The sequence below is a fragment of the Sus scrofa genome, chromosome 6 (genome assembly GCF_054392235.1).
Source record: "Sus scrofa isolate SSC_HxYL_T2T_F1_AM1 chromosome 6, Sscrofa_HxYL_maternal_Yorkshire_Landrace_v2.0, whole genome shotgun sequence".
In the NCBI taxonomy this organism is placed as follows: Eukaryota; Metazoa; Chordata; class Mammalia; order Artiodactyla; family Suidae; genus Sus; species Sus scrofa.
The window spans coordinates 61228684-61255799 of record NC_139388.1 but is presented as its reverse complement, the minus strand read 5'-3'; the positions used below and the strand labels follow the sequence as shown (position 1 = coordinate 61255799).

The 27116-nt window shown below is 44.4% G+C and overlaps 2 protein-coding genes across 3 annotated transcripts in view; both read right to left on the bottom strand.

Annotated features, from left to right (window-relative positions):
- Positions 1 to 2404, bottom strand: part of LOC110261288 (uncharacterized) — a 43739-nt gene extending 41335 nt beyond the window's left edge. The window contains exon 1 of the mRNA XM_084965679.1: positions 2316 to 2404. Within this exon, the coding sequence (XP_084821805.1) occupies positions 2316 to 2404 (89 nt within the window). The remainder of the gene's footprint in view (positions 1 to 2315) is intronic.
- On the bottom strand, positions 61 to 23816 carry LOC110261293 (uncharacterized). Of its 2 annotated transcripts, XM_084961657.1 has the most exons (5): positions 23757 to 23816; positions 19394 to 19483; positions 12682 to 12808; positions 6191 to 7605; positions 61 to 2681 (listed from the first exon to the last, which is right to left on the bottom strand). In XM_084961657.1, the coding sequence occupies exons 4-5, from the start codon at positions 7585 to 7587 to the stop codon at positions 2636 to 2638; spliced, it is 1443 nt and encodes a 480-aa protein (XP_084817783.1). In that variant the 5' UTR covers positions 7588 to 7605; positions 12682 to 12808; positions 19394 to 19483; positions 23757 to 23816; the 3' UTR covers positions 61 to 2635. The 2 variants fall into 2 exon arrangements, with proteins under 2 accessions (XP_084817783.1, XP_084817782.1); XM_084961656.1 differs by lacking the exon at positions 19394 to 19483.
- Between the last annotated feature and the right edge of the window lie 3300 nt (positions 23817 to 27116).

The following is a 27116-nucleotide window of genomic DNA, read 5'->3' as shown; positions in this document are numbered from 1 at the left end:
AGTGAAAAAACTTAAGGGAAATAAATGTAAATAAGAGCTTTCAGATAAACTTTATAGAAATAACTGTTTTAGGAATATTAGCAATTTATAAATTTATTAAGTTAGGGTCAAACACAGGGTTGATGAGAATAAATTTCAAAAAAAGAAAAGAGGAGTTCCCGTCGTGGCACAGTGGTTAACGAATCCGACTAGGAACCATGAGGTTGCGGGTTCGGTCGCTGCCCTTGCTCAGTGGGTTAACGATCCGGCGTTGCCGTGAGCTGTGGTGTAGGTTGCAGACGCGGCTCGGATCCCGCGTTGCTGTGGCTCTGGTGTAGGCCGGTGGCTACAGCTCCGATTCAACCCCTAGCCTGGGAATCTCCATATGCCGCGGGAGCGGCCCAAGAAATAGCAACAACAGCAACAACAACAACAAAAGACAAAAAGACCAAAAAAAAAAAAAAAAAAAAAAAAAAAAGAAAAGAACATAGAAGATAATATGCAAACAAAAGGGATAACAAACATGACAGTATTAACATAGCTTTTTATAAAAAAGTAACTTTTGAGTCCTTACTTAAAAAAAAAAAAGCACTATTCTAAGGCATCTCACAGTACTAGTTTCTCTTAAAAGCCTTAAGGAAACATATGATTTTTCACTTAAGGGCACTAGACTCACAGGTTTATGTACACGACCCCAAATGGCACAGACAGTGAGGGAACCAGGATTTGAACCTGGACCTACACACTGAAACAACATAACAAGCATGACTGCCCATCCAAGGAGCAGAGAGGACATACTATTACACCAACTTCCAGGAGTTTAGGGGGAAAAAAAAAGTTTCAAGGGAAATGCAAGAAGACAAGAGCTATGCAACTAAAAATACTATTCAGCCATGCCTCCTGGAAATGGTTTCTGGTTCATCATTGAAGGTATCAATCCACTTCATAAGCTCTCACATAAAGGTGCTTCAAAATTAGGAGTTGAGGTAGAATGAACAATGGTGACAAAAAAAAAAAAAAGTCATCAACAACAGTTTACTTAACAGCATCACAAATACGAAGATGTGAACTTGGACAATGCTCTTTCTCCCTAGGAGAAATCCCTGTATCACTCACTGAGGCTGAAACGGGATGGTCATTAGCACATGAGCAAGGGGATGGTCATTAGCACATGAGAAAAGGGATGCTCATTAGTACATGAGAAAGGGGAGGGTCATTAGCACATGAGAAAGGGAAGGGTCATTAGCACATGAGAAAGGGGACGGTCATTAGTACATGAGAAACACTATCACAGTGCCCTGGAGACAAGCCTTTGTCACATTCCTCAAAACCAGAAAGTCTCATTGGGAGGCTCCAGACGTACTTTCTGTCTCCTCTCCTAGACATCATGACCACTTCACAAAGTGGCTTGACGTGGAGATTTTGAAGGTAGAAGGAAAATATTACAACAGTTGAGGGAACACAGTCTCCAACAAAACTGTAACCCAGTAAGCCCACTCCACAGACTCCACCAGCAGGTATCCATTAACTAGGGTGGACCATCACAGCAAAGAAACCAGAAAAAATTTCAGGCCCTAGGACTATGCATTTCAAAAGCAAATTTCAGGAGCAAAATCATGCAAACCTAGAAAACACAAAATCAGGAAACACATAGATTCCTAAACAAGGCAGAGCAGTACGAGTGATAAAAATACAAGATAGGTGTGTCACGAATTGTAAGACCATCAAATGCTAACGAGGGCTCTAAGGGCAGATACCCAACAAAAAGCCTGAAAGATGCAGCTCTTCACTCCAAGGGGACCTGGGGACTACGAAGAGACCTCTCTGTCCACTGACCTCAACCTTTTCCTAAATAACAGTCACAGAAGAACAATCCACCTGGCTGTTACATGCATCTCTGAAGCATGTGGCAAAAGCCGAAGAGAAGAAACGTCTCAGGGGTGCAAACACACAGACAGGGCTTGAGGCAGCTGCATGCAGGCTCTGAGGGGCCAGACGGACTCAGAGAGCAGCCAGTGTTTGTCCATCTTCGGACGAGGTCTCCTGAGAACATGAGATGAGGATGGAACCCAGAGAAGTTCAGGGACTGGGGTCTGGAGGCCTCACCTCTTTTCTATGTGGACTGAGAATTGAGCTTCCAAAACAACTGAGAGATGAGGGGCAGGGGGCCTACGTCAAACAGCCAGTAGTCCAGTGAGCAGGGGCTCATGGAGGATGCTCAGGAGCGGGCCTGGTCCTGGCAGCTTTTTTTTTCCTGAGCAAGTCCTGAGCAAGGCACGACTGCCGGGGAGAGGACAGGGTGGGCTCCTCCCTCCGCAGAGCGCCTCCTGGCCCACTCTGGGCCTGTGCCGGCTGAGGGACTTGGCTTCCCAGTTCCACCAAAGGTGGCCCTCAGCCCGTGCGCTCGCAGAGGAGTTTTCGGCATCATCCCTTTCACACCCTCTATGCGCAAGAGAGGTGACTCCCTCCTCCGCAGCCCCCCGGTCCCCACGACAGAGAGACATCAAATAATGAGGCTAAGGAAAATGCGGTAATATTTAAAGGAAAAAAACTAAAAAAACTAAAAAAAAAAAAAAAAAAAAAAAAAAGCCCGCCACATGCTCCTGTAGGTCAAGTGACAACGATTTCCCAGGCGCCAGATGGCGAGTGAGGCGGATCACGATCCAGAGCTTCTATTTGTCTCCAGTCGAACCGCAGCGCCACTGGGAAAAATCAAAGAATACGTTTCACATATGGAAGGAGAGAGTGGTAAGTTATGGAAAAGAAAATTTTCCCTCTGCATTCAAATACCAAACTACCTATTCCCAAAGCACTCTCCGACAGGGAAGTTTCTCACTTTTCTTTTTTCTTTTTCTTTTCTTTTTTTTTTTTTTTTTGACTGTCCCCATGGAAGATGGGAATTCCTGGGCCAGGGACTGAATTAGAGCTGCAGCTGCGACCTCCGTGGCAGCTGCAGAAACGCTGGAATCTTTTTTTTTTTTTTTTTTTTTGTCTTTTTGCCATTCCTGGGATGCTCTCACAGCATATGGAGGTTCCCAAACTAGGGGTCTCATCGGAGCAGTTGCTGCCGGCCTACACCACAGCCACAGCAATGCGGGATCTGAGGCGCGTCTGCAACCTACACCACAGCTCATGGCAACGCTGGATCCTTAACCCACTGAGCAAGGCCAGGGATCGAACCTGCAACCTCATGGTTCCTAGTTGGATACATTAAGCACTGCTCAACGACGGGAACTCCAGAAACACTGGAATCTTAACGCATTGTGCTGGGCCTGGGATTGAACCAGTGCCACCACAGAGACACTGAACCCACAGTGGGAACTCCTCAAGCACTATGAATAAGAAGGCTTCCCCTTGGCCCTTCGGAGAGCGGTCCTGGGTTCACACTCTGATACACCCCAGGGTATTCTCATCACTCTCTGTGGCCCAGGGCTCTTTCTCTTGCTACAAAGTGGGTAAAAATTCAGATAAGAAACAAAAATTCCTCCATGTAAGAAGAAAGAAACATGATTGGCTGTGGCTTTTCCAGGAACCCAGTTCTTTGTTCACTGGAGGATTCAGGACATCCCTGATGGGTCTAGAAAAATATTTCAAAACTCCATCCTCCTTCTGAATACACAGCGAACAGTATAACACGTTGAAATGTAGTTCCCTTCATAAAACTGTTAAATCTAAAACACATGGGTAGAACTATGTCTAGTCACTTACAATGGAGCGTGATAATGTGCAAAAATAGAATGTGTACATGTATGTGTAACTGGGTCACCATGCTGTACAGTAGGAAAAAAATTGTATTGGGGGAGTTCCCGTCGTGGCGCAGTGGTTAACGAATCCGACTAGGAACCATGAGGTTACGGGTTCGGTCCCTGCCCTTGCTCAGTGGGTTAAAGGACCCAGCGTTGCTGTGAGCTGTGGTGTAGGTTGCAGACATGGCTCGGATCCTGCATTGCTGTGGCTCTGGTGTAGGCCGGTGGCTACAGCTCCGATTGGACCCCTAGCCTGGGAACCTCCATATGCCGCAGGAGCGGCCCAAGAAATAGCAAAAAGACAAAAAAAAAAAAAAAAAAATTGTATTGGGGAAATAACTATTAAATAATAATAATTATTATAAAATAAAAGTACTAGGAGTTCCTGTCGTGGCGCAGTAGTTAATGAATCTGACTAGGAACCGTGAGGTTGCGGGTTCGGTCCCTGCCCTTGCTCAGTGGGTTAAGGATCCGGGGTTGCCGTGAGCTGTGGTGTAGGTTGCAGACGCGCCTCAGATCCCGCATTGCTGTGGCTGTGGTGTAGGCCGGTGGCTACAGCTCCGATTCAACCCCTAGCCTGGGAACCTCCATATGCCGCGGGAGCAGCCCTAGAAAAGGCAAAAAGGCAAAAACATAAAAATAAAAGTACTAATCAATAAACAGCTTAAAAAATAAAACAAAACGCATGGGTAGAAAACGGGAAAGTGGGTATGTGAAAAGTTTGTCATTATGCTTTACAAATAAACTGCCTTCAGGTTTCCACTTAATGGCAAGAAAGCCATCTCCTGTCTTACTCTACATTCCTGAATCCATTCTAGTGGTTTTTTTTGCCTTTTTCATTCTGGGAGGACTGGGACCCACTGAAAATTCTAAATATGGCGGGACACGCTCTCCAAAAAGACCTGCTATACATAAGACACACACCTAATTAGGCCAATGATTTCAAGGGTCAGTGTGGCTCAGACTTAGAGTTTCTGGAATAGTCTCTCATCTCCATGTTACAAGTGGGCTCCCTGAGGTGCAGACAGGAGACATTTCTGAGAAAATCTGAGCTGAGTGACCTGAACCAGGTGTAGCTGAATTCTGAAATGGGAGCCGGAATGGCCCGTGGACAGAGTTTGTCCTTACTGATTTTCTCATTTAAAACACCACCTTTCAGGATCTTGAGCAATGGAAACTTCTTGTTCCAGGACTGACCATGCTGACGACCAGGGAATTCCCATGCTATTTAGCAGGTTATATGTCTCCAGAAGTTCACAGTAAAATAATAAAAAGCACAGAAGTGCCAAAAAATAAAAAATAAAAAAAGCTAAAAAACATTAGAAGGCATCAGCTTATAAATAAGCTCTGAGCAAACTTCTTCATCATGAATCAGAGGGGCTATGGTGGAAGAAGGTACCAGGGCAGTCCAGTCCTGCCATCATCATTTGTAGAGAACAGTTAAGACAGACTTGATGGGGAGTTCCCTTGGTGGCTCAGCAGGTTGAGGATCTGGCATCATCACCACTGTGTTGTGTGTTCAATCTCTGGCCTGGGAACTTCTGAATGCCATGGATGCAGTCCAAAAAAAAAAAAAAAAAAAAAAGATGGACCTGATGGAAATATCTGATCACTTCATAGCTATTTCAACAGATCACAGAAAAAGGAGGAAAATGGAATATAAGGCTAACTGTTAAACTAGGTTTGAATGTTAATATGAAAGATCTTTGAGTAAATTAACTATAATAAAAATTTTTTTAAAGAAATAGAGATAAACAGAATATATGTTAAAAAAAAGACCTTTGACATCTTTGCCAAATACTCATCAAAACAGACTAAAATTATTTATGATTTTCCAAAGTCCTTTTCCAAATCTTAGACAAATGCAGGAAGCACACAAATATCAAACAAACCACATGAAAATTTAAATGGAAACAATTTGTGAATTATGTGAAACCTAAAAATTCTGGTGTAAAGTTTTAAATAATTGAGAATATATCGTATAGAGAACAGAGGATGACATGAATTAATTATAGAAAGCCACTGAAACTTATTTCAGAAATTAATATTTATAGAAAAGTAGAAACTGGAGCTCCTGTTGTGGCTCAGGGGAAAGGAATCCGACGAGGAACCATGAGGTTGCAGGTTCCAGCCCTGGCCTTGCTCAGTGGGTTAAGGATCCGGCGTTGCCGTGAACTGTGGTATAGGCTGTGGCGTAGGATCTGACATTGCTGGGGCTGCGGCGCAGGCCAGCAGCTACTCCATCGGACCCCTAGCCTGGGAACCTCCATATACCTCGGCTGCAGCCCTAAAAAGGAAAAAGAAAAGAAAGTAGGAACTGAACTTGCCGCAGCTTGATGTGGCCTCCAGCGTGGAGGAGCTGCCCTGCAAGGTGTGAATCCAACTCACAGAAAAGGATTTTACACAGTGGGGTCAGGGGAGTAAAGGGTTTTAAGCAGGAAAATGTCAGGAAAGGCGATGCCTACCTGGGTTGCTCATCATAATGTTTTCTCTGATGACTTGAAAGGGTTGAACTTTGAGTAAAGACCTTGTTGCAGTCATTGCCTTTGTAAGGTTTCTCTCCAGTATGAATTCTCTGATGAACTGTGAGGTTTCCTTCCATCCTAAAGACCCTGCCACACTCACTCCATTGGTAAGGTTTCTCTCCAGTATGAATCCTCTGATGATGAGCAAGGATTGAACCACAACTGAAGACTTTCCCACACACATCACATTTATACGGTTTTGCCCCTGTGTGGATTATCTCATGTTTTCTGAGGCCTGTACTAAAAACAAAGGTTTTCTCACAAAAATGACATTTGTAAGGTTTCTCTCCGGTATGAATTCTCTGATGACGCTTAAGATAGGAATTTCGACCAAAGACGTTGCCGCATAAATCGCATTTATGTGGTTTGGCTCCTGCATGGCTGACCTCATGGGCCCTGAGGCCTGTGCCACAAACAAAGGTTTTCCCACACAGATGGCATTTGTAAAGGTTCTCTCCAGTATGAATCCTCTGATGATGTTTGAGGGATATATTCTGACGATAGACTTTGCCACAGTTGTCACATTTATGTAAATTGTCACATTTATATAATTTGCCTTGAATGCAGATGAGCTGATGTCTTCTGAGGTATGAGCCAAGAGGGAAGGTCTTGCCACACGTGTTGCATTTGTAAGGTTTCTCGCCAGTATGAATTCTCCAGTGAGCTGATATAGTTCCTTTCCAACTAAAGGCCTTGCCACACACATTACACCTGTAAGGTTTCTCGCCAGTATGAATTCGTCGATGAACTACAAGGTCTGAATTTCGGCGGAAGAACTTGTGACATACATTGCATTTGGGTAACTTCTCTGCCATGTGGATTCTCTGCTGACTCCTGAGATTTGAGCCCCGGGGAAAGGTTTTGCCACACTGGTGACATGTGTGAGGTCCTTCCCTGTGTGTGCTCTGCGCCTGTGTCAGTGCTAATGTCTGAAGAAAGTCGCCCCCGTCCATGTTAGATATGCTGGCCTGGGCAGTAGGAGACCTACGGTGGATGCTCTTCTCGGCTTGATTAAATTCATCACTTTTTGGTTCATCTTGAAACATAGTCCATTCATCCTGAAAGCCTAACACAAGTCTGTTTCCAACACGCTTGTGTCTCGTATCCCTTCTTGAATGGTGACACCTTCTATCAGTGACATCTTGGTCAGGGGATGTAGGGGTAGTTTTGTGATTTCTTTCATCACCTCTCCACGGACAACCATGGTCACAAGTATTTTCCTCAATTTCCCGATGATACGAATGTTTGATTTCCTGGCTTTCATGTCTTCCCAGCATCAGTGTTTGGAATACGTCACCTCTGTCGGTGTTTGGCTTTAGTTTCCTGGTCACATCCATATGAGCGATATCTACAAGCTAGAACGAACCACAGATATCCTACTCATGAGGATGCATGAGTAAATGATTCACGTTGAAGAAATGACATTACACCAAAGCTAATACTTACAACAAACAGTGAGGAAATTTTACAACCATGGTAAAATTCTTAGAAACATTAAGAATAGGATCCTTTACTAAAGAAAAAGTGATTACATGTAATTCAATTAAGTTTAGGGTATAGCATCAAACATAGCATGATAAAACATTTGAATTGGAAACATTTATATGAGCTCACAAAAAAAGGGTTTTTTTTTTCCACCATGACCTCAAGAACATACCCATTCATGGTAAACACACAAATAACCTGCAGTTTAGAGAGAAAACTTCCAGGGAGATGAAAGAAGTGAGTCATATAGCAAATCAAGTTATTCAGTCATTCCTTCTAGAAATGATTTCGGCATTATCAGGGCTGCCTCGCAACTTAGGTCATGTCCTGAGAAAGTTGTTGAGTTGGTGAAAGGAGATGGTTTTCACAGGGTGATTAAGAAGGGAAGTGGCGGATCAGGTGGAGGAGTATTTGGGGAAAGTGGGAAGATGACAACAATTTAAATTATATGAGCAAATGACAGTATCATGCACATGAAGGGACCATGTAAAGAAGCAGCAGGATGGAGAAGGGGGCTGAGAGGACCACAAAGGATCATCAGTAATACCAACCTGCGATTGCATACACGTGAGAGTAAAACTGCAGGAGGCAACTGAAAGACTGCGGTTAAAGAAAAGCACTGGCTTAGCAAGTAACATATCCTGTTCCATTTTGAACTGTGGGAATTACAATATGGGTAGGAGACAGAAACAAGGAATTTAAAAAGGGACAAAATGAGATATTGCAGAAACAAAGCAAGGTTTATATCTATTACATTATTTGCTATGTAAGGTATCAAACTGAATATTCCATAAGCCCTATTTCCATGCATACATTCACGAAGAGCATACATAATATTCCAGAAGATGTGGAACCCTTGGCCGAAACCTGAAAGAAAAGCTAGAAAAAGGCCATCAAAGGCAGATGGGGAGTTCCCGTTGTGGCGCAGTGGTTAACGAATCCAACTAGGAACCATGAGGTTGCGGGTTCGGTCCCTGCCCTTGCTCAATGGGTTGACGATCTGGCGTTGCCGTGAGCTGTGGTGTAGGTCACAGACGCAGCTCAGATCCTGCGTTGCTGTGACTCTGGCGTAGGCCGGTGGCTACAGCTCTGACTTGACCCCTAGCCTGGGAACCTCCATATGCCGCGGGAGCGGGCCAAGAAATAGCTAAAAAAAAAAGACAAAAAGAAAGGCAGATGGATGGGAATTCCCATCATGGCACAGTGGAAATGAATCCGACTAAGAACAATGAGGTTGAGGGTTTGATCCCTGGCTTTGCTCAGTGGGTTAAGGATTCAGTGTTGCTGTGGCTGTGGCATAGGCCAGCATCTATAGCTCCACTTTGACCCCTAGCCTGGGAACCTCCATATGCTGCAGGTGCAGCCCTAAAAAGCAAAACAAACAAACAAACAAAGCAGATGGGTGAGTTTATCTCAGACACAAATAGAGATACAAAGAAATCAAAGTACAAAAATTCCTGAAATAATTTAAAAAAGAAAAATACTGCTAGAATGCAGCAATTACTTTCTTGGGACTCTATCACACAAAATGAAGTCATTGTCTTAAAAGACACCTGTACTCCCACACTTGTTAGAGCAGTAACCACAATAACCAAGGCCACAGAACAACCTTGGTGTCCAACAGGTGAATGGAAAAACCTGGGAGATACACAGAATGCAGTATGGTTTACCCATAACGAAGAAAAAAGTCCTTTTTTTTTTTTTTGGTTTTTAGGGCCATAGGGTCAGCATATGGAAGTTCCCAGGCTAGGGGTCAAATTGGAGCTGCAGCTGCCTGCCATAGCCACAGCCACACAAGATCTAGCTACATCTGAGACCTACATCATAGCTCACGGCAATACCGGATCCTTAACCCACTGAGAGAGGCCAGGGATCAAACCCACATCTTCATGGATACTGGTCAGGTCTGTAACCCGCTAAGCCACAATGGAAATTCCCCTCCTATTTAAAACCACACAGATGGACAATGAGGGTATGGGCTCAGGAAAATATTTCTTTTCTTTCTTTCCCCCTATTTTGGCTGCCCTGTGGCAAATGCAGTTCCCAGGCTAGGGACCGGATCAGGCCCACAGCTGCAGCAACAACAGGTCATTTAATCCACTGTGCCAGGCCAAGCATGCCACAGATCCCGTTGCACTACAGCAGAAACTCCTCAGTAAAATATTTCAAAGGGCAAGAATACTGAATGATCAGGAGTTCCCAATGTGACTCAGCAGAAATGAATCTGACTAGTATCCATGAGGACACAGGTTCCATTCCTGGCCTTGGTCAGTGGGTTAAGGATCCGGTATTGCTATGAGCTGTGGTGTAGGTCATGGATGCGATTCAGATCCCACGTTGCCATGGCTGTGGCACAGGCCGGTGGCTACAGCTCCGATTTGACTCCTAGCCTGGGAACTTCCATATGCCAGGAGTGCAGTCCTAAAAAGACAAAATAAAATAAAATAAAATCACTGAATGATCCCACCTATGTGTAAAATATATTTTTTAAAAAAGAGCCAAACTAAGACCAACATAAAGTAGAAGAGTGGTCATCAAAGGTTGGTTTTTAGTAGAATGGGGAGATATTCATCAAAGGAATAAATTTACCATCTTAAGTTGAAATAGTTCTACAAATTTAGTGTAAAGCATGGTAATTACTGTTATCAATAATATACTATATATTTGAAAGTTTATAAGACAGTAGACCTTAGATGTTCTCATCACAGACAAAAAAATCTGTAATTATCTCAAAGATGAATTTATTAAGTAACTCATTGAAGCAATTATTTTGGAATAAAACTGGATCAAATCATTACAGTGTACAACTTAAACTGATCCAACAATATATATTAATTAAATTACAGGAGTTCCCGTCATGGCTCAGTGGCTAACAAATCCGACTAGGAACCAAGGAATCCCTGGCCTTGCTCAGTGGGTTAAGGATCTGGCGTTGCCATGAGCTGTGGTGTAGGTCGCAGACACAGCTCAGATCCCACATTGCCGTGGCTCTGGCGAAGGCTGGCAGCTACAGCTTGGATTCAACCCCTTGCCTGGAAATCTCCATATGCCACGGGAACGGCCCTAGAAAAGGCAAAAAGACAAAAATAAAATAAAATTAAATAAATAAAAAAATTTCAATAAGTCAGGGAAAGAAAACAGAATTAAGTAGATAAAAAAACGTCACAGTCAGAGTTCCACGGTAGCCTAGTGGTTAATGATCCACCATTGCCATTGCTGTGGCTCTGGTTTGCTCCCTGGCCTAAGACCTTCTGCATGCTGTAGGTGCACCAAACAAACAAAAAAAAAAAAAAAAGTTGTGGTTTACCAAAGGAAAAAAAATAAATCTTAAAAAACATATAAATAAAATATTTTAGGAGTACAAAATACACCATAGCTGGCAGAAGTGAATAGAATTAGATTATAGGTCAAAGAAATAGAGCATAAAAACTACATAAAATCACAACCCTACAAGTTGGTTCTTACCTACATCTAGAATAACAAAAGGAGAGAAGCCTCAAATTACTGAAATCAGAAATGAAAGAGGACATTACAAATGATTAAAAAACAATCAAGAAAATTAGAACAGAACATTAGGACAATACTGTGAGTAGGTAGCAGAAAAACAAGAAATGAATAAATTCTGAGAAAAACACAACCTAGTGACACAACCATGAAGAAATTTAAAGTCTGCATGAACTGGCAAGGAGACAAAATCACTAATCACAACTGATAAGGAAAATCAGATAATTCTATACAACATTCCAAAACTAAATAAGAATCATCTTGTTTAAACTGTTCCCCCCAAAACAAACAAAACAGAACAGTTTCAAACTCTGTGACACTAGAATTAATCTAATACCAACTCCAGTCAAAGACAGTATAAGAAAACCAGAGACTAAAATCTCTGTTGGAGTTCTCGTCATGGCTCAGTGGTTAATGAATCTGACTAGGAACCATGAGATTGCGGGTTTGATCCCTGGCCTCACTCAGTGAGTTAAGGATCCAGCGTTGCCGTGAGCTGTGGCGTAGGTTACAGATGTGGCTCGGATCCCATGCTGCTGTGGCTGTGGTGTAGGCCTGTGGCTATAGCTCCGATTGGACCCCTAGCCTGGGAACCTCCATATGTTACAGAAGCAGCCCTAGAAATGGCAGAAAGACCAAAAAAAAAAAAAAACCTCTACTGAATAATGATGCAAAAAGCATCAATAAAACAACAACAAACTAAAATTAACATACAATTAAAAGGATTACATACGATAACAAAGAAAAATATGTCCATGAGATATAAGGATGGTTCAATATATGAAAACTTTCAATGTAAAACAAATACATTAACAGAAGGAAACTAAAAAATTTACATGATGGTCTCAATTGATGTTGTAAAAAGCATTTGACAAAAACCAACAGGCTTTCAAGATAAAAATACTTTAATAAAGTAGGAACAAAGACAAAGCTACTGCAACACAATAAAGGACATGTATTAACAGCAGCTGGAGTTCCCACTGTGGTGCAGTAGAAACAAACCAGACTAGGAACCATGAGGTTGCAGGTTCGATCTCAGGCCTTAGTGGGTTAAGGATCTGGTGTTGCCATGAGATGTGGTGTAGGTTGCAGATACGGTTTGGATCCCGCATTGCTGTGGCTGTGGTGTAGGCCGGAGGCTACAGCTCCGATTGGACCCCTAGCCTGGAAACCTCCATATGCTGAGAGTGTGGTCCTAAGAAGCAAAAAACAAACAAACAAACAAACATTTAGCACTAGAAAAATTTCTGGTGTAACATGAAGCGGGCAGATCATCTCAAGAAAAGGCATATGCTGAAACTCCTGGTGCTACATCAGGAAGCTTTTCATACCTGAGTCCACTGGACTTTGAGCTCAGTTAAGCAAGGCAGGTGAAAAGCAAACAAGGAAAATGAAAAGATATCCAAGGGCAGACCCCAACTTCTGGAGTAAGACATCCTCACCCAGGGAGAGCAGGTTCCTGTAGGTCTCCAGCATCACATCCCTGTACAAGGCCCTCTGGGCAGGGTCCAGGCAGGCCCACTCCTCCTGAGAGAACTCGATGGCCACCTCCTCCAAGGTCAATGGTCCCTGAAATGCAAAGCACATTGCACCAACTGTGAAAGAGTTTATCTGTGTATTCCACTAACAGTATACTGACTCAAAATTAGAAAAGTTACTAATATATGCTTATTTAATGGATTAAGAAAGAAAATTAGGGCGCTCCCATGGTGGCTCAGTAGTAACAAACCTGGCTAGTATCCATGAGGACGTGGGTTTGATCCCTGGCCTTGCTCAGTGGGTTAAGGATCCAGCATTGCCATGAGCTGTGCTGTAGGTCACAGATGCACCTCGGATCTCGAGTTTCTGTTTCTGTGGCTGTGGCATAGGCCAGCAGCTGTAGCTCCAGTTTCACCTCTAGCCGGGGAACTTCCATATATCACAGGTGCAGCTCCCCTGCCCCACCCCCCAAAAAAAGGAGAAGAAAAAAAAGAAAACACAATAATAAAGTTAAAAACTTACTGGAACATTAAAAATGATTAAAAATACAGAAAAAATACTGTAATTAAGCAAGAACAGCAAGTTCCTGTCATGGCTCAGAGGTAACAAACCCAACTAGTATACATAGGGATGCGGGTTCAATCCCTGGCCTCCCTCAGTGGATTAAGGATCTGGCATTGCTGTGAGCTATGGTTTAGGTTGCAGATGTGGCTCAGATCCCACATTGCTGTGGCTGTGGTGTAAGCTGGCAGCTGTAGCTCTATTTGACCCCTAGCCTGGGAACGTCCAAATGCTATGGTGTGTCCCTTAAAAAAGAAAAAAAGAAAAAAGGCAAGAACATTTCACCAAATGTGATGATCAGAAGAACACACTCAGAGAAAAGGGAACCCTCTTACACTGTTGGTGGGAGTGTAAATTGGCTTAGTCATTATGGAAAACAGTATGGAGGTCCCTCCCCCAAAAATTAAAAGTTGAGCTGTCATATTTTTGACACATACACCCACCGAAAACCATCATTGGAAACAGACCATGCATCCCTATGTTTATAGCATCACTAGTTGCAATAGTTAAGACATGGAAATAATCTAAATGCCCATAAACAGATGAATGGATAAAGAAGATGTGGTGTACATACATACAATGGAATATTACTCAGCCATAAAAAAGAATAAAATAATGCCATTTGCAGCAACATGGATGGACCTACACTTATCACACTAAGCAAAACAAGTCAGAAGAAGAAAGACACTTCCCATAGTATATCACTTACATGTGGACTCTAAACTGTAACACAAATCAACTTATCTAAGAACCAGAAATAGACTCATGGACATAGAGAACAGACTTGTGGTTGCCAAGGGGGAAGAGGTATGGGGAAAGGAAGGATTGAGACTTTAAGATTAGCAGATAAAAACTAGTATATATAGGATAGATAAATTATAAGTTCCTCCGGTGTGGCACAGGGAACCATATTCAACATCCTGTGATAAACCATCATAGAGAATAATATGAAGGAGTTGCCAATCTGGCTCAGCAGTAACAAACTGGACCAGGATCCATGAGGACATGGAGGATACATGAGGATGGGGGTTCAATCCCTGGCCTAGCTCAGTGGGTTAAGGATCTGGTGTTGCCAAGAGTTGTGATGTAGATCACAGACACAGCTCGGATCCCACACTGCTGTGGCGTAGGCTGGCAGGGCGATGACTGCCTGTCAGGCAAAATGAATTAAAGAGAAAATTTGACATAAAAAAGAAAGGCATTACATTATCAGAAAGGGGTCCATTCTCCAAAGAAGCCATAACAATTATAAATATGCATAATCTGACATCAGAGATCCCAGCAAAAGAAAACAAACACTAACAGAAATGAAGAGAGAAATACACAGTAGCCACAGTAATTTTACAAAGTAACTTCCATACCCAAGTTTTATGTACAAATGAAAGCAAAGCAAAGACCAAAGGGATACAGCACTGGAACAACATTACAGACCCAGTGGACCAAAGAGATCATCCCACCCAACAGCAACAGAAAACATATGCTTCTGGAGCACACATGAAATAGTCTCCATAACAGACTACATGGTAGGCCACAAAACAAATCTTAGCAAAGTTAAGGAGGCCGAGATGATAAAAAGTATCTTCTCCAAACACAATGAAATCAAACTTCAACTAACCAGCAGAAAACAGAAATACTTCAAACATGTAGATTCAACAATCCATTCCTAAACAACCAATATGTGTTGGAGAAGACAAGGTAACTTTTTTTATTTTTAAATGACTACACCTGTGGCATATGACGGTCCTGGGCAAGGGCCTGAATCCAAGCCACAGCTGCAACTTACTAGATCCTTTAACCCACTGCACTGGGCCGGGGATCAAGCCCACATCTCCACAGCAACTGAGGCACTGCAGTTGGACTCTTAACACACCGAGCCACCACAGGAAATCCAAGTCGAACTAATTTCTAAAGTCTCTAAATGAAAATAACAACACAACATACTAAAAATTATAGCATATTGGAGTTCCTGTTGTGGCTCAGTAGTTAACAAATCCGACTAAGAACCATGAGGTTGCAGGTTCGATCCCTGGCCTTGCCCAGTGGGTTGGGGATCTGGCGTTGCTGTGAGCTGTGGTGTAGGTTGCAGACGTGGCTTGGATCCTGCATTGCTATGGCTGTGGTGTAGGCCAGCAGCTACAGCTCCGATTCAACCCCGAGCCTGGGAACCTCCACATGCTGTGGGTGCGGCCCAAGAAATGGCAAAAAGACAAAAAAATAAAAATTATAGCATACAATTGAATTTGTACAGAAAGGGAAGTCTAGGGAGTTCCCGTCATGGCGCAATGGTTAATGAATCTGACTAGGAACCATGAGCTTGCAGGTTCGATCCCTGGCCTTGCTCATTGGGTTAAGGATCTGGTGTTGCCGTGAGCTGTGGTGTAGGCTTGGATCCCGCGTTGCTGTGGCTCTGGCATAGGCCAGTGGCTACAGCTCTGGTTCGACCCCTAGCCTGGGAACCTCCACATGCCATGGATGCGGCCCAAGAAATGGCAAAAAGACAAAAAAAAAAAAAGGAAGTCTACACTGCTAAATACCTACCACAAAAAAGAGAGAACACAAATCAGAAATATATTTATCACGACGAGAAAGCAGAAACAGAAAAAAGGGAACAGAAATTTAGTAGAAAGAGCGAGAGAAGAAAGATTAGATGAGAGAGAAATGAAATAGAATGTAGAAAAACATACCCGTGGCATGTGGAAGTTCCTGAGCCAGGGGTTAAACCTGAGCCACTGCAGTGATAATGCCAGATCCTTAGCCCATAATGCCACAAGAGAACTCCCAGAATTGGTGTTTTAAAAACATTAAATGGACAAACTAATAGCTAGACTGGAAAAGAAAAAACAAGATTCAAATAGCTAAAAACATATAGGAGAATTGAATCAATATTGTGTGATAATCTACATGGGATCTGAAAAAGAATGCATGTGAGTATATGTATTAGTGAAACACTACTGTGCAGCAGAAATTATCACAATATTGTAAATCAACCAAGCTTCAAGAAAACTTGAAAATATGAAAAAAAATACAAGAGATTGCAACTGATGTCACAAAAAATGTGTTTTTTTTTTAAATGCTTATAAGGGAGTACCACGAACAATAATGTTGACACGTTACATAAACTAGAAGATACAAGTAAATTCAGACAAATGTCAAACCTGGTAAGGCCTAATCATTAGAAAATTTAAAAACTCTCCTAGTTATAACTGGGAGATTCAAGCCAAAATCAAAAACCCCAAACAAGGGAAAACCTAGGACAAGAGAGCATCACTACCAAATGCTACCAAACATTTACAGAAGAATTACCTCAAATCCTGCTAAAAATCTTCTGAAGAGTCTCAGAGGGAACACTGGCAAACTCTGTCTATGGATCCTGTGTGACTTTGATACCAAAGTCAGAAAAAGACACAAGAAGAAAACTACAAAACCAACAACCCCCATGCATACTGATGCAAAATTTTTTTCTATTCTTTCTTTTTTTTTTTTTTTTTTTTTTTTTTTTTTGGTCTTTTTAGGACCCCAGGCTAGGGGTCCAATCGTAGCTACAGCTGCCAGCCAATGCCACAGCTACAGCAACACAGGATCTGAGCCGAGTCTGTGATCTACACCACAGCTCAGGGCAACACCAGGTCCTTAACCCACTGAGCAAGACCAAGGATCAAACTCACGTTCTCATGGATACTAGTTGGGTTCGTTAACCACTGAGCCACCACAGGAACTCCCTGATACAAAATTCTTTTAAAAAACTCTATGAGGAGTTCCCGTCATGGCACAGTGAAAACGAATCCGACTAGGAATCATGAGGTTGTGGGTTCGAACCCTGGCCTCACTCAGTGGGTTAAGGATCCGGCATTGCCACGAGCTGTGGTGTAGGCTGCAGAAACAGCTCGGATCACATGTTGCTGTGGCTGTGGCGTAGGCTGGCAGCTGTAGCTTTGATTTGATCCCTAGCCTGGGAACCTCCACATGCTGCAGGAGCAGCCCTAGAAACCAAAAAAAAAACAAAAACAAAACTCTATAAAACAAAACTCAACAGCACACTAAAATTTGTTCAAATTATGACCAAATAGATTTTATTTCTTTAAAGCAAGGATGGCTAAATGCACAAACATTTATTAATGTGACACAGCACATTAATAAAGGAAAAAAACTCACAAATGATTGGGAGTTCCCATCATGGCTCAGCGATAATGAACCCGACTAGTAACCACGAGAATGTGGGTTTGATCCCTGGCCTCGCTCACTGGGTTAAGGATTCAGCATTGCTGTAGCTGTGGAACTTCCATATGCTGCAGGTGTGGCATAAAAATAAACAAAACAAAAAAACAAATCTAGGAGTTCCTGTCGAGGCGCGGTGGTTAATGAATCCGACTAGGAACCATGAGGTTGCAGGTTCAATCCTTAACCGCCGGGTTAAGGATCCGGCGTTGCCATGAGCTGTGGTGTAGGTTGCAGACATGGCTCGAGATCCCACATTGCTGTGGCTGCGGTGTAGGCCGGCAGCTACAGCTCTGATTAGACCCCTAGCCCTGGAAGCTCCATATGCTGCCGGAGTGGCCCTAGAAAAGACCAAAAAAAACCCAAAAAAAACAACAACCAAAAAACCCCAAAAAACAAAAAAAACATATCTAGAGCACTGAGACAGATATTTAGAAATAAATTAATGAAGATGGAAGGCTTGTATATTGCTTACTATAAAATTTGTTACATCTAAGGAGATACAAACAGAAAGATCCAGTATTCATGCACTGGAAGACTTAATATTCTTGAAATGATCACAGTTCTAAAACTGTTCTATAGATACAATGGAATACCATCAAACTTTCAATGGCAATTTTTGCGGTAATAACAAAAAACATGCTTTGCAATAATAAAAAAATATATATGATTAAAAAAACACGCTTAGAAAAGGACCCGAAATAACAAAAAATACTTTTGAAATAGAAGGAAGATGGACAAGGACCTTTTTATTATTTATTTATTTATTTATTTTTGTCTTTTTGCCATTTCTTGGGCCACTTCCGCGGCATATGGAGGTTCCCAGGCTAGGGGTCAAATCGGAGCTGTAGCCGCCGGCCTACGCCAGAGCCACAGCAACGTGGGATCCGAGCCATGTCTGCAACCTACACCCCAGCTCATGGCAACGCCGGATCCTTAACCCACTAAGCAAGGGCAGGGATCGAACCCGAAACCTCATGGTTCCTAGTTGGATTTGTTAGCCACTGAGCCACAACGGGAACTCAGAGGAGGACCTTTTTAAATACCAAAACCCACTACATACAAAGTAGTCAGGAGAGTTGGTAGGGGCAAGAACACAGACACATAAAGCAATGGAACAGAACAGAATGCTCACAAATAATCCTTTGCATGTACCTAAAATGGACTCACAAGGGTGCTAAGATTACACGACAGACAAAGGACAGTCTCAGGAACAAAAGGTGCTGGGAAACTGGGTGCGGACCAGCAAAAGGATAAAGCTTGACCCTTACCTGCATCAAAGGGAAAAGCTTCTGTCTCAAAGGTAGCAATCAACAGAGTGGAAAACATCTCCTGAGGAATGGAGGTGATGAAAGTGACTTCAAGTATCTCCAAGTATCAGAGAAGTTTGTTGATATCATAGCTTAAAACAAATGATGGAATAAAACACCCTCTAATACTGCTATCTCTTTCTGAACTTTGCTTTCCACTTCCAATCATTAAGCTTCTGAAATGATTTCTCTTCTAGTGTATTATAAAAAAAAAAAATCAGAACAAATTTCTCATTACTGGTCAGTTTCCCAGAATTTACCAAGTATTATGCATATTAATATCTAACTTCAGGAATAGGGATTTACAGAGAGGCAGACAGTGCATCCAGATGACCCCCTTAAGCAATGCTTGCAGCCCAATAGCACAGACACCCCATCCCCAGTCCATGGGTGCAAAGCCCCACCAATTTGATTTTCAGTGGGACCTCAGAGGAGATGGAATCTAAGGGGACATGACAGTCCCTGAGGGAAGAGGAGGTAAGGGTGTCAGTGTCAGGCAGGATACTTCAGAGTCAGACAAGATTAGCAAGTCCAAAGAAGGGCATCTCCGGAAATTCAGACTGAGAATCAACTGAGACTATGACTTTACCTGAGAAACAGCCATTCCTGACTCCTTGTCTTTCCTCTTCTTCCTCTTAAGATCTTCTCTCTTAGACAACAGGATTCTTTAGAAGTCAATCTTAAAAGTCAAAATCATGCTGTTCAATGCTTAGGATCCACACGCCTCCTTCTGGTGCCACAACTACACACACAGGGGAGAGCTCACCATGTGGAAGAGACAGGCCTCTGCTGCCCACGGTCCCAGGAGGGACTCAGGACAGGAAACTCCCACAAAGACCAAGAGGGGAGATTTCCCCACACTTTCTTCTCATCTCGCTCCCCTCCTGGTGAGGCCCTCACGCACACTGCAGCCGTGGGCACCTCAGCTGGACCCCACAATGCCCTGCAGAGCAGAGCCCCCTCGCCCTCAGCCCAGATCCCAGCCCTCAGAATTGGGAGGACGCAGAGCCTTGCTGCTCAAGGATGGATCCGGATTGGAATCCCCTGGGGCACCTTAAATATTATTAATGTTGGGCTCCACCCAGACTATTTGAAGGCAAATCTCTGGTCAGGGGGTATAAAACAAGTATAAGAAGATGAATTTTTCGAACCAACGTGAAGTCTGGGTTAGCACCACCTAGAGGAGGTAAATCCAACACAACATCCAAATTCCTTTTCTTTTTGAGCTCTACCGAAGCAACGAATACAAATGCTGTACCTATAGCTGTACGATGAGATTACCTGGCAGACACACACCCTGTGTAATAACTATCATAAAAAACACAGGCGAAGATTCCCAAGGACCCACTAGACCCAAGGTACCATATTTTCATTTACAGCAACTCCAGCCCAAACACTGTCATCTCCCAAACCTAAGTAAAGACGAATGGCTCCAATGATGCGCATGCCACAGTCAGACCACAACCTCTCTTTTGCTCCAAACTCCCACTTTTGCATCTTTCTAAGGGCACCTGAAACGCTCTTCACTTGCACAACAAGAGGCTCAAAAATTCCAAAGGTAATCCACAAAAATCTGAGATTTTCCTTATACTACTTTAAGGGTTGCATGACGATTCTCCCTTTGTCAAAAGACAGTCTTATAGAGAAGATTCTGTGGGGCACCCTAGAGAAGCATTGCCTCAGGACCAACCATGTCACCCATCCTCCTATACCCAGAGCCCAGAGCACCCTATGGGCACAGCTCAGGTCATATCTCTAACAACCCTGGAGGAAAACACTTCTTTCTAAATCCACTGCCTTCATTCCCACTTACACGTGACCATGACTTACCCAATGCGATCAATGCATGCAATCCAGTCCCAGTATGTACGTCCCAGGGAACCTGAACTAGGACTCGATGGCAATTGTTCATGCAGTGAGGCCCATAAAAACCCATAAACCCACCTCAAGGTGTCCCAGCCAGAATTAAAGACATCCCTTTCCAATATGTCCCAACATCCCTTGATCCCATAAGAGCCAGGTGCACGCAACATTCAATCTGCTCACCCTGATGCCCACACTTGCTGCCCTACCCCTCCTGCGGACCCCTCCAGGCTCCCCTCCACTCCTCCATTTTTCTACCTCTCCTCCATGTGCTCATGGGCAAACGGGGACAAAACGCACAAGGACCTCTCAGCTAAGCCATCCCAACAGGAAAGCACAGAAGCGGCCACCCAGAGGACACTGGGCATTCAGAGGAAAGATCAAGAAGCTGCCTCTCCTGGGAAAACATACCAGCACCTGGGGTCATTATGGAGTCCAGTTACAAAGGCATTTGAGCTCAGTCTCAAAGACAGATGGTTCTCAAGTTTCTTGTCTCCTGTTCTCCCCAAGCACAGGTAATAAAAAGACACCCTAGTTCTTTGAGGGGAGCCTCCTTCACGCCTCCCCGAGGTTCCAGACTTCTGCCCTCCCTTAGCACAGCGAAATCACCATCCCTCACTGTGAGCAGATGAATGGCTGGAAGGCAAAGCTCCCGTCCAAGGAAGGAACTGGTCCCTGGGTGTGCACAGCCTGGAACCCCTGGGGCTACATCAGAGCAGTGACACAGCACACGACTCATGGGGACACTTCAGCACACTGCAGGGGGATGCCATTTGTACAGGACTTCTTAGGCCTCCCTACATCTTTATGCTCTTAAGTAATTAAGTACAGAAGGAAAAGAAAAGTTAGAGGGCAAGGATCTAGAAGAAGTGTGAGAATCATCCTCCATACCTACCCTGGTGCCCTGGTCTCCCACAAGGAGTACTCAGCCCAGTGGACAATCCTAGTCGCAAAACCAGCCCCAGATGAGGTGCTGCAGCCACCCTGGGAAGAGGACGAACCCTTTGTCCTTCAATGGAAGTGAAACAGGAAAGACTAAAAAGAATCAGTGGAGGGATTTCCCATCGTGGCGCAGGGGAAACGAATCCAACTAGGAACCATGAGGTTTCGGGTTCGATCCCTGGCCTCGCTCAGTGGGTTAAGGATCCGGCATTGCCGTCAGCTGTGGTATAGATCGCAGACGCGGCTCGGATCTGGTGTTTCTGTGGCTGTGGCATAGGCCGGCAGCTACAGCTCCGATTGGACCCCTAGCCTGGGAACCTCCCTATGCCGCAGGTGCGGCCCTACAAAAGACAAAAAGACAAAAAATAATCAGTGGAGAAGTGCATTTTTGCTGAGGGTGACTGATGGAGAGGTAATTAACCCTGGTGAACTTGACGGAGAGAAGGGAAGACACCTCTGAGATAAGGTGAGTGTGCCAGGGCAGAGCGAACCCTGAGAACAGGGTCAGCTCCCAGGATGGGGCTGGAGACATGGGCAGGGCCCTGAGGATGACACAGGGCTGTGTAGCCACAGGCAGAAGTTGGGATTTGGTACTGAGGACAAAGAAGAGCCAGGGGAAGTCTAAGGGCCGGGACTGACAGAAACTCTCTTCAAATTCAAACTTTATGCAGAGAAATACATCTCTGGTCATTTTTACTCTGAGCCTATGTTATCGCCTCCATTCTAGCATTTGTTTTTCTTACGCATTCTAAGAGGACTGGGACCCATTTAAAATTCTTTTTATTTTTAAATTTTTTCTTATTAGGGCTGCATTTGCAGCATATGGAAGTTCCTGGGCTAGGGGCTGCATCAGAGTCACAGCCGCTGACCTACCCACTGTCACAGCAACACTGGATCCGAGCTGCTGGATCCTTAACCCACAGATCGAGGCCAGAGATCGAACCTGCATCCTCAAAGACACTCTGTTGGGTTCTTAACCCGCTGAGCCATAAAGTGAACTCCAAAAATTCTAAATACACCTGCACACTCTCTCCAAAAAGAACTGCCACACACCAACACCACAGCAGGAACTCCTACGTGTTTACTTTCAATTAGATTTTTCTATCTGCGTGCTTCTTTCTCTGCCTCCATCATTTTGTTCCCCTCTACTCTCCTGCTGTTTGTTCTTTCCCCTATTTCTTTCTTTCTTTCTTTTTTTTTTTTTTTAGGGTCACATCTGCGGCATATGGAAGTTCCCAGGCTAGGGATTGAATCCGAGCTACAGCATCTGGCCTACACCACAGCAACGCCAGATCCAAGCAGGGTCTGCAACCGACACCACAGCTCATGTCAATTGCTGGATCCTTACAGGCCAGGGATCGAACCCGCACCCTCATGGGTACTAGTCGGGTTACCACTGAGCCACACCAGGAACTCCTGTCCTCTCCCCTACTGCCCTCACACCTGTCCCGCCTCACTCTGCAACTTGTTTCCCCTCTTGTTGCTCTTCCCCCCTCCCCTGGCAACATTTCGAATTGTCCTAAATATCCGTATATTTCTGCATCCTTATTCCCTGTCTCGGCTTCCTCTCTGATACCCAGGTTACAGCCCTTTCACCTCTGTTACCATCCCGTTTGATTCACGCTCTGGCACCTCCAAGTGGCTATACTTCCAGTCTGTTCTCTAACCCTGCTCTTCTAGTCACTAAGGGAGTCCGGAAGGACCCGCCGGAGGGGCCGCGAGGACAGAGGGGCTGCAGGGCGGGTGTCTCCGGAGAGGGGGCGCTCCCGAATCCCAGGACCAGGGCGAGGACGCGGCCTCTCTGGGAGCCGGGCGGCCGGCGCTGCCTCCAGGGGCGGGGGGCGAGGTGGGGGCGCGGACCCAACTCCCGGAAGAGGACTTTACAAGGATTCGGGGCGGGACTCAGGGAAGGGTTTAAAGCAGGAAAACGGAGCCAAAGGCCGTGTCTACGTGGAATGAAGGCCGAAAAGCTCCCGCAGGGACCAGTCTCAGCGATTTCAAACCCGAAGGAATAGGCGCCCGCCGGTAACAGCAACGGCTGGATCCACCTGGGGCGGAGGGCTAGGTGTTGGCATTCCTGGAGTGCCCGGAGGTTGGCGTAAGGGAGACTGCGAAACACAGATCTTGACCAGAAAAAACAAATTTACCTCTGCAGGGCGACCTCGCCGCCACGCTTTCCTTCTCTGGTCGCCCAGCGGGGGCGGGACGAGACGTCCGTGGGCGGGGCCTGGGCGGGGCGCTAGTGCGAGGGGCGGGGCGCGAAGCCAGGCGGGCGCGGGAAGGGCGGGAGGGCGCGGCAGGGAACACGGAGGCCACTTTTGTCAAAAACTGAGATGTCTCCTCTCAACAACTTACAAATGGGTTTTCGTTTGTCAACAGGTTGCTTTAACGTCACGCTAATGAGGCTGAAGCAACTCAGAGTTCTGGAAACTTAGGTCTCCAAATAGTAGGTAGGGGTTCGTGAGTGCAGCCAGGTACATTTCCTGCAATTAGAATTAATTTAAGCGAGGTCCCTCGTGGCGCAGTGGAAACGAATCCGACTAGGAAGTATGAGGTGGTGGGTTCGATCCCTGGCCTTGCTCAGTGGTTTAAGGATCTAGCGTTGCCATGACCTGTGGTGTAGGTCGCAGACAGGGCTCGGGCCTGGTGGTGCTGTGGCTGTGGCGTAGGCCAGCGGCAACAGCTCTGGTTAGACCCCTAGCCTGGGAACCTCCATATGCCGAGGATGAGGCCCTAAAAAGACAAAATACAAATAAAAATTAATTAATTAATTAATTTAAGCAGGGAGTTCCCATCGTGGCGCAGCAGAAACGTATTCCACTAGGAGCCATGAAGTTGGGGGTTCTTTCCCTGGCCTTGCGCAGTAAGTCAAAGATCCAGCGTTGCAGTGAGCTGTGGTCGCAGATGCGGCTCAGATCCAGAGTTGCTATGGCTCTGTCACAGGCTGACAGCTGTAGCTCTGTTTCCATCAACCTCCATGTGCCGCGAATGCGGCCCTAAAAAGCAAAAAAAAAAAAAAAAAAAAAAGAATTAAAGCAGGAGTAGAATTCTCACTGTAGCTCTGCGGGTTAAGAACCCAGCTAGTATACACGTCGATTCCATCCCGGATTTCACACAGCGGTTTAAGGATCCAACGTTGCCACCATCTGTGGGTAGATTGCAGACGCAGCTCGGATCTGGCGTTGCTGTGATTGTGGCATAGACCAGAAGCTACAACTCCAATTCGACCCCTAGCCTGGGAATTTCCATATGCCAGAGGTGCGGCCCTAAAAGGAAAAAAAAAAAAATTAAGCAGTAGTTCTTAATATGTAAGAACTTATATATATACACATTTTTTTTTCTTTTTGTCTTTTTGCCTTTTCCAAGGCCGCTCCCGCGACATATGGAGGTTCCCAGGTTAGGGGTCCAATCGGAGCTGCATCCGAGCTGCAGCCGCCGGCCTACGCCAGAGCCACAGCAACGCAGGATCCCAGTCGCGTCTGCAACCTACACCACAGCTCACGGCAACGCCGGATCCTTGACCCACTGAGCAAGGGCAGGGATCGAAGCAAGGGCAGGGATCGAACCGGCAACCTCATGGTTCCTAGTCGGATTCGTTAACCACTGCGCCACGACAGGAACTCCTGAACTTGTTTATATATTACAAATCACAATGAGAATTACAAAACTCTCTCTGCATAGTGCTTCATAGTGAAACTCTAAAGAAGAGACGTTCTGTTTCTGTTATTTATTTATTCAGTGGGGAAGCCAAACTCAGGAGGCTGCTCATTTCCAGAGAAATCAGAGACAAGACCTAGGATCTGAGACCAGAGACTAGAGGACTAAGGCAAGGGATGATTTAGGTCACTAACCCTTACTATCAAAAGAGCAATACACCAGAGTTCCCTTTGCGGCTCAGCGAGGTTAAGGATCCAGGTAGCTGCAGCACAGGTCACAGATGCAGCTCGGATCTGGTGTTGCCAAGGCTCCAGCACTGCCTCAGCTCCCATAGACCTCTGGCCCGGGGAACTTACATATGCCGGTTTCGCCGAAAAAGAGAAAAAAAAAATACAATTTTTAAATTGTATTCTTCTTTTTTCTTTTGTGGGTAAATTTTCAAATTTGTTTTTGCTTGTTTTTAGCTCTTAAAACTACCTTTCTCCCCGAGTTTCATAGAGTAATACTTGAGCTATAGCATTGTATTTCTTAGGGTGTACTGCATTTGTCTAACTTACACATCTTCTGAAATGATTACCACAGTAAACTAGCACCCATCATCTCATACAAATAAAAAGCAAAAAAGAGAAATATTTTATTCCTTTCACAAGAATGCATTCTTTCTTTTTTTTGCTGTTTAGGGCCATACCAGCAGCATATGGAGGTTCCCAAGCTAGGGATCGAACTGGAGCTACAGCTGCTGGCCTACACCACAGCCACAGCAACGCAGGATCTGAACCGAGTCTGTGACCTACATGACAGCTCAAGGCAACGCCGGATCCCCAACCCACTGAGCAGGCCAGGGATCGAACCCGCATCCTCATGGATCCTAGTCGGGTTCGTTAACCACTGAGCCACAAAGGGACCTCCCAAGAATGAATTAGTCTTTAAAGTACTTATTCTAGTCTACATTTAATAGTTACCTTCACATATCTCTGAGAAAAACTTGTTTATGGCACAGCATACCTAAGTCAAACACAACTAAATATGATGCAACTATAACTAGAACATTTACTTTTCTTTTAAAATTGTAACAGATTTTAGTTTTGGTTCTGTTTCTGAACATTGTTATGCCTGGATAAGAAAGCCTGTAAAGTGTATAATATTCAGAAGAAATTCAGATTTATTTTTATCTAAAGAATAATTAATTTTACAATATGTTCAGGTCATTTAATGGGGAGGTATATTCTCTTGAAGAGGAACCCTAAAGAAATTAAAATTAGATCATCAATTAAGCAAAAACTTCATTTCAACCCTGAATATATTTATGGAAATATTTGTCAGATAACATCTGCTACAAAGTATGTTTTCTTATATCCCTACATGAAAAAGCTTTCAACCACAGAGAAATGCCAATTCATTGAACTATGATTATTATATAGGGAAATAACTTAATTACAATATTTTCAGGTAAACAAATAACCTGCCACAATTCAGATTTATGAACAAATCATTTGAGGAAATACTTTGAATCACAGACCAAATTTGGTTAGTTGTTTGGTTTTTTTTCAAATGTGTAATCTCAAAGTCCCCACCACCCAAACAAGAAATCTCCCAGAACAAAGGTGACCATGAGAAGCTGGTTAAACGACTCCATAATGTGATGGTTTCAGCATATATTTGGCCTAGAAGATCCCGTTGTGGCTCAGTGGTAACAAACCCGACTTGAATCCATGAGGTCAAGGGTTCGATCCCTGGCCTCACTCAGTGGGTCTTAACTCCAGCATTGCCATGAGCTGTAGTGTAGGCTGGCAGCTATGGCTCTGATTCGACCCCTCGCCTGGGAACTTCCATGTGCTGCAAGGTGCAGC

Excerpts from the sequence above, each read along its gene's own strand:
- LOC110261293 (XM_084961657.1), bottom strand. The coding sequence starts at position 7,587 with ATGGATGTGACCAGGAAACTAAAGCCAAACACCGACAGAGGTGACGTA. Across the intron at positions 2,682-6,190 it reads CATTATGATGAGCAACCCAG|TGGCGCTGCGGTTCGACTGG; the intron begins GTAGGCATCGCC and ends GATTTTTCCCAG.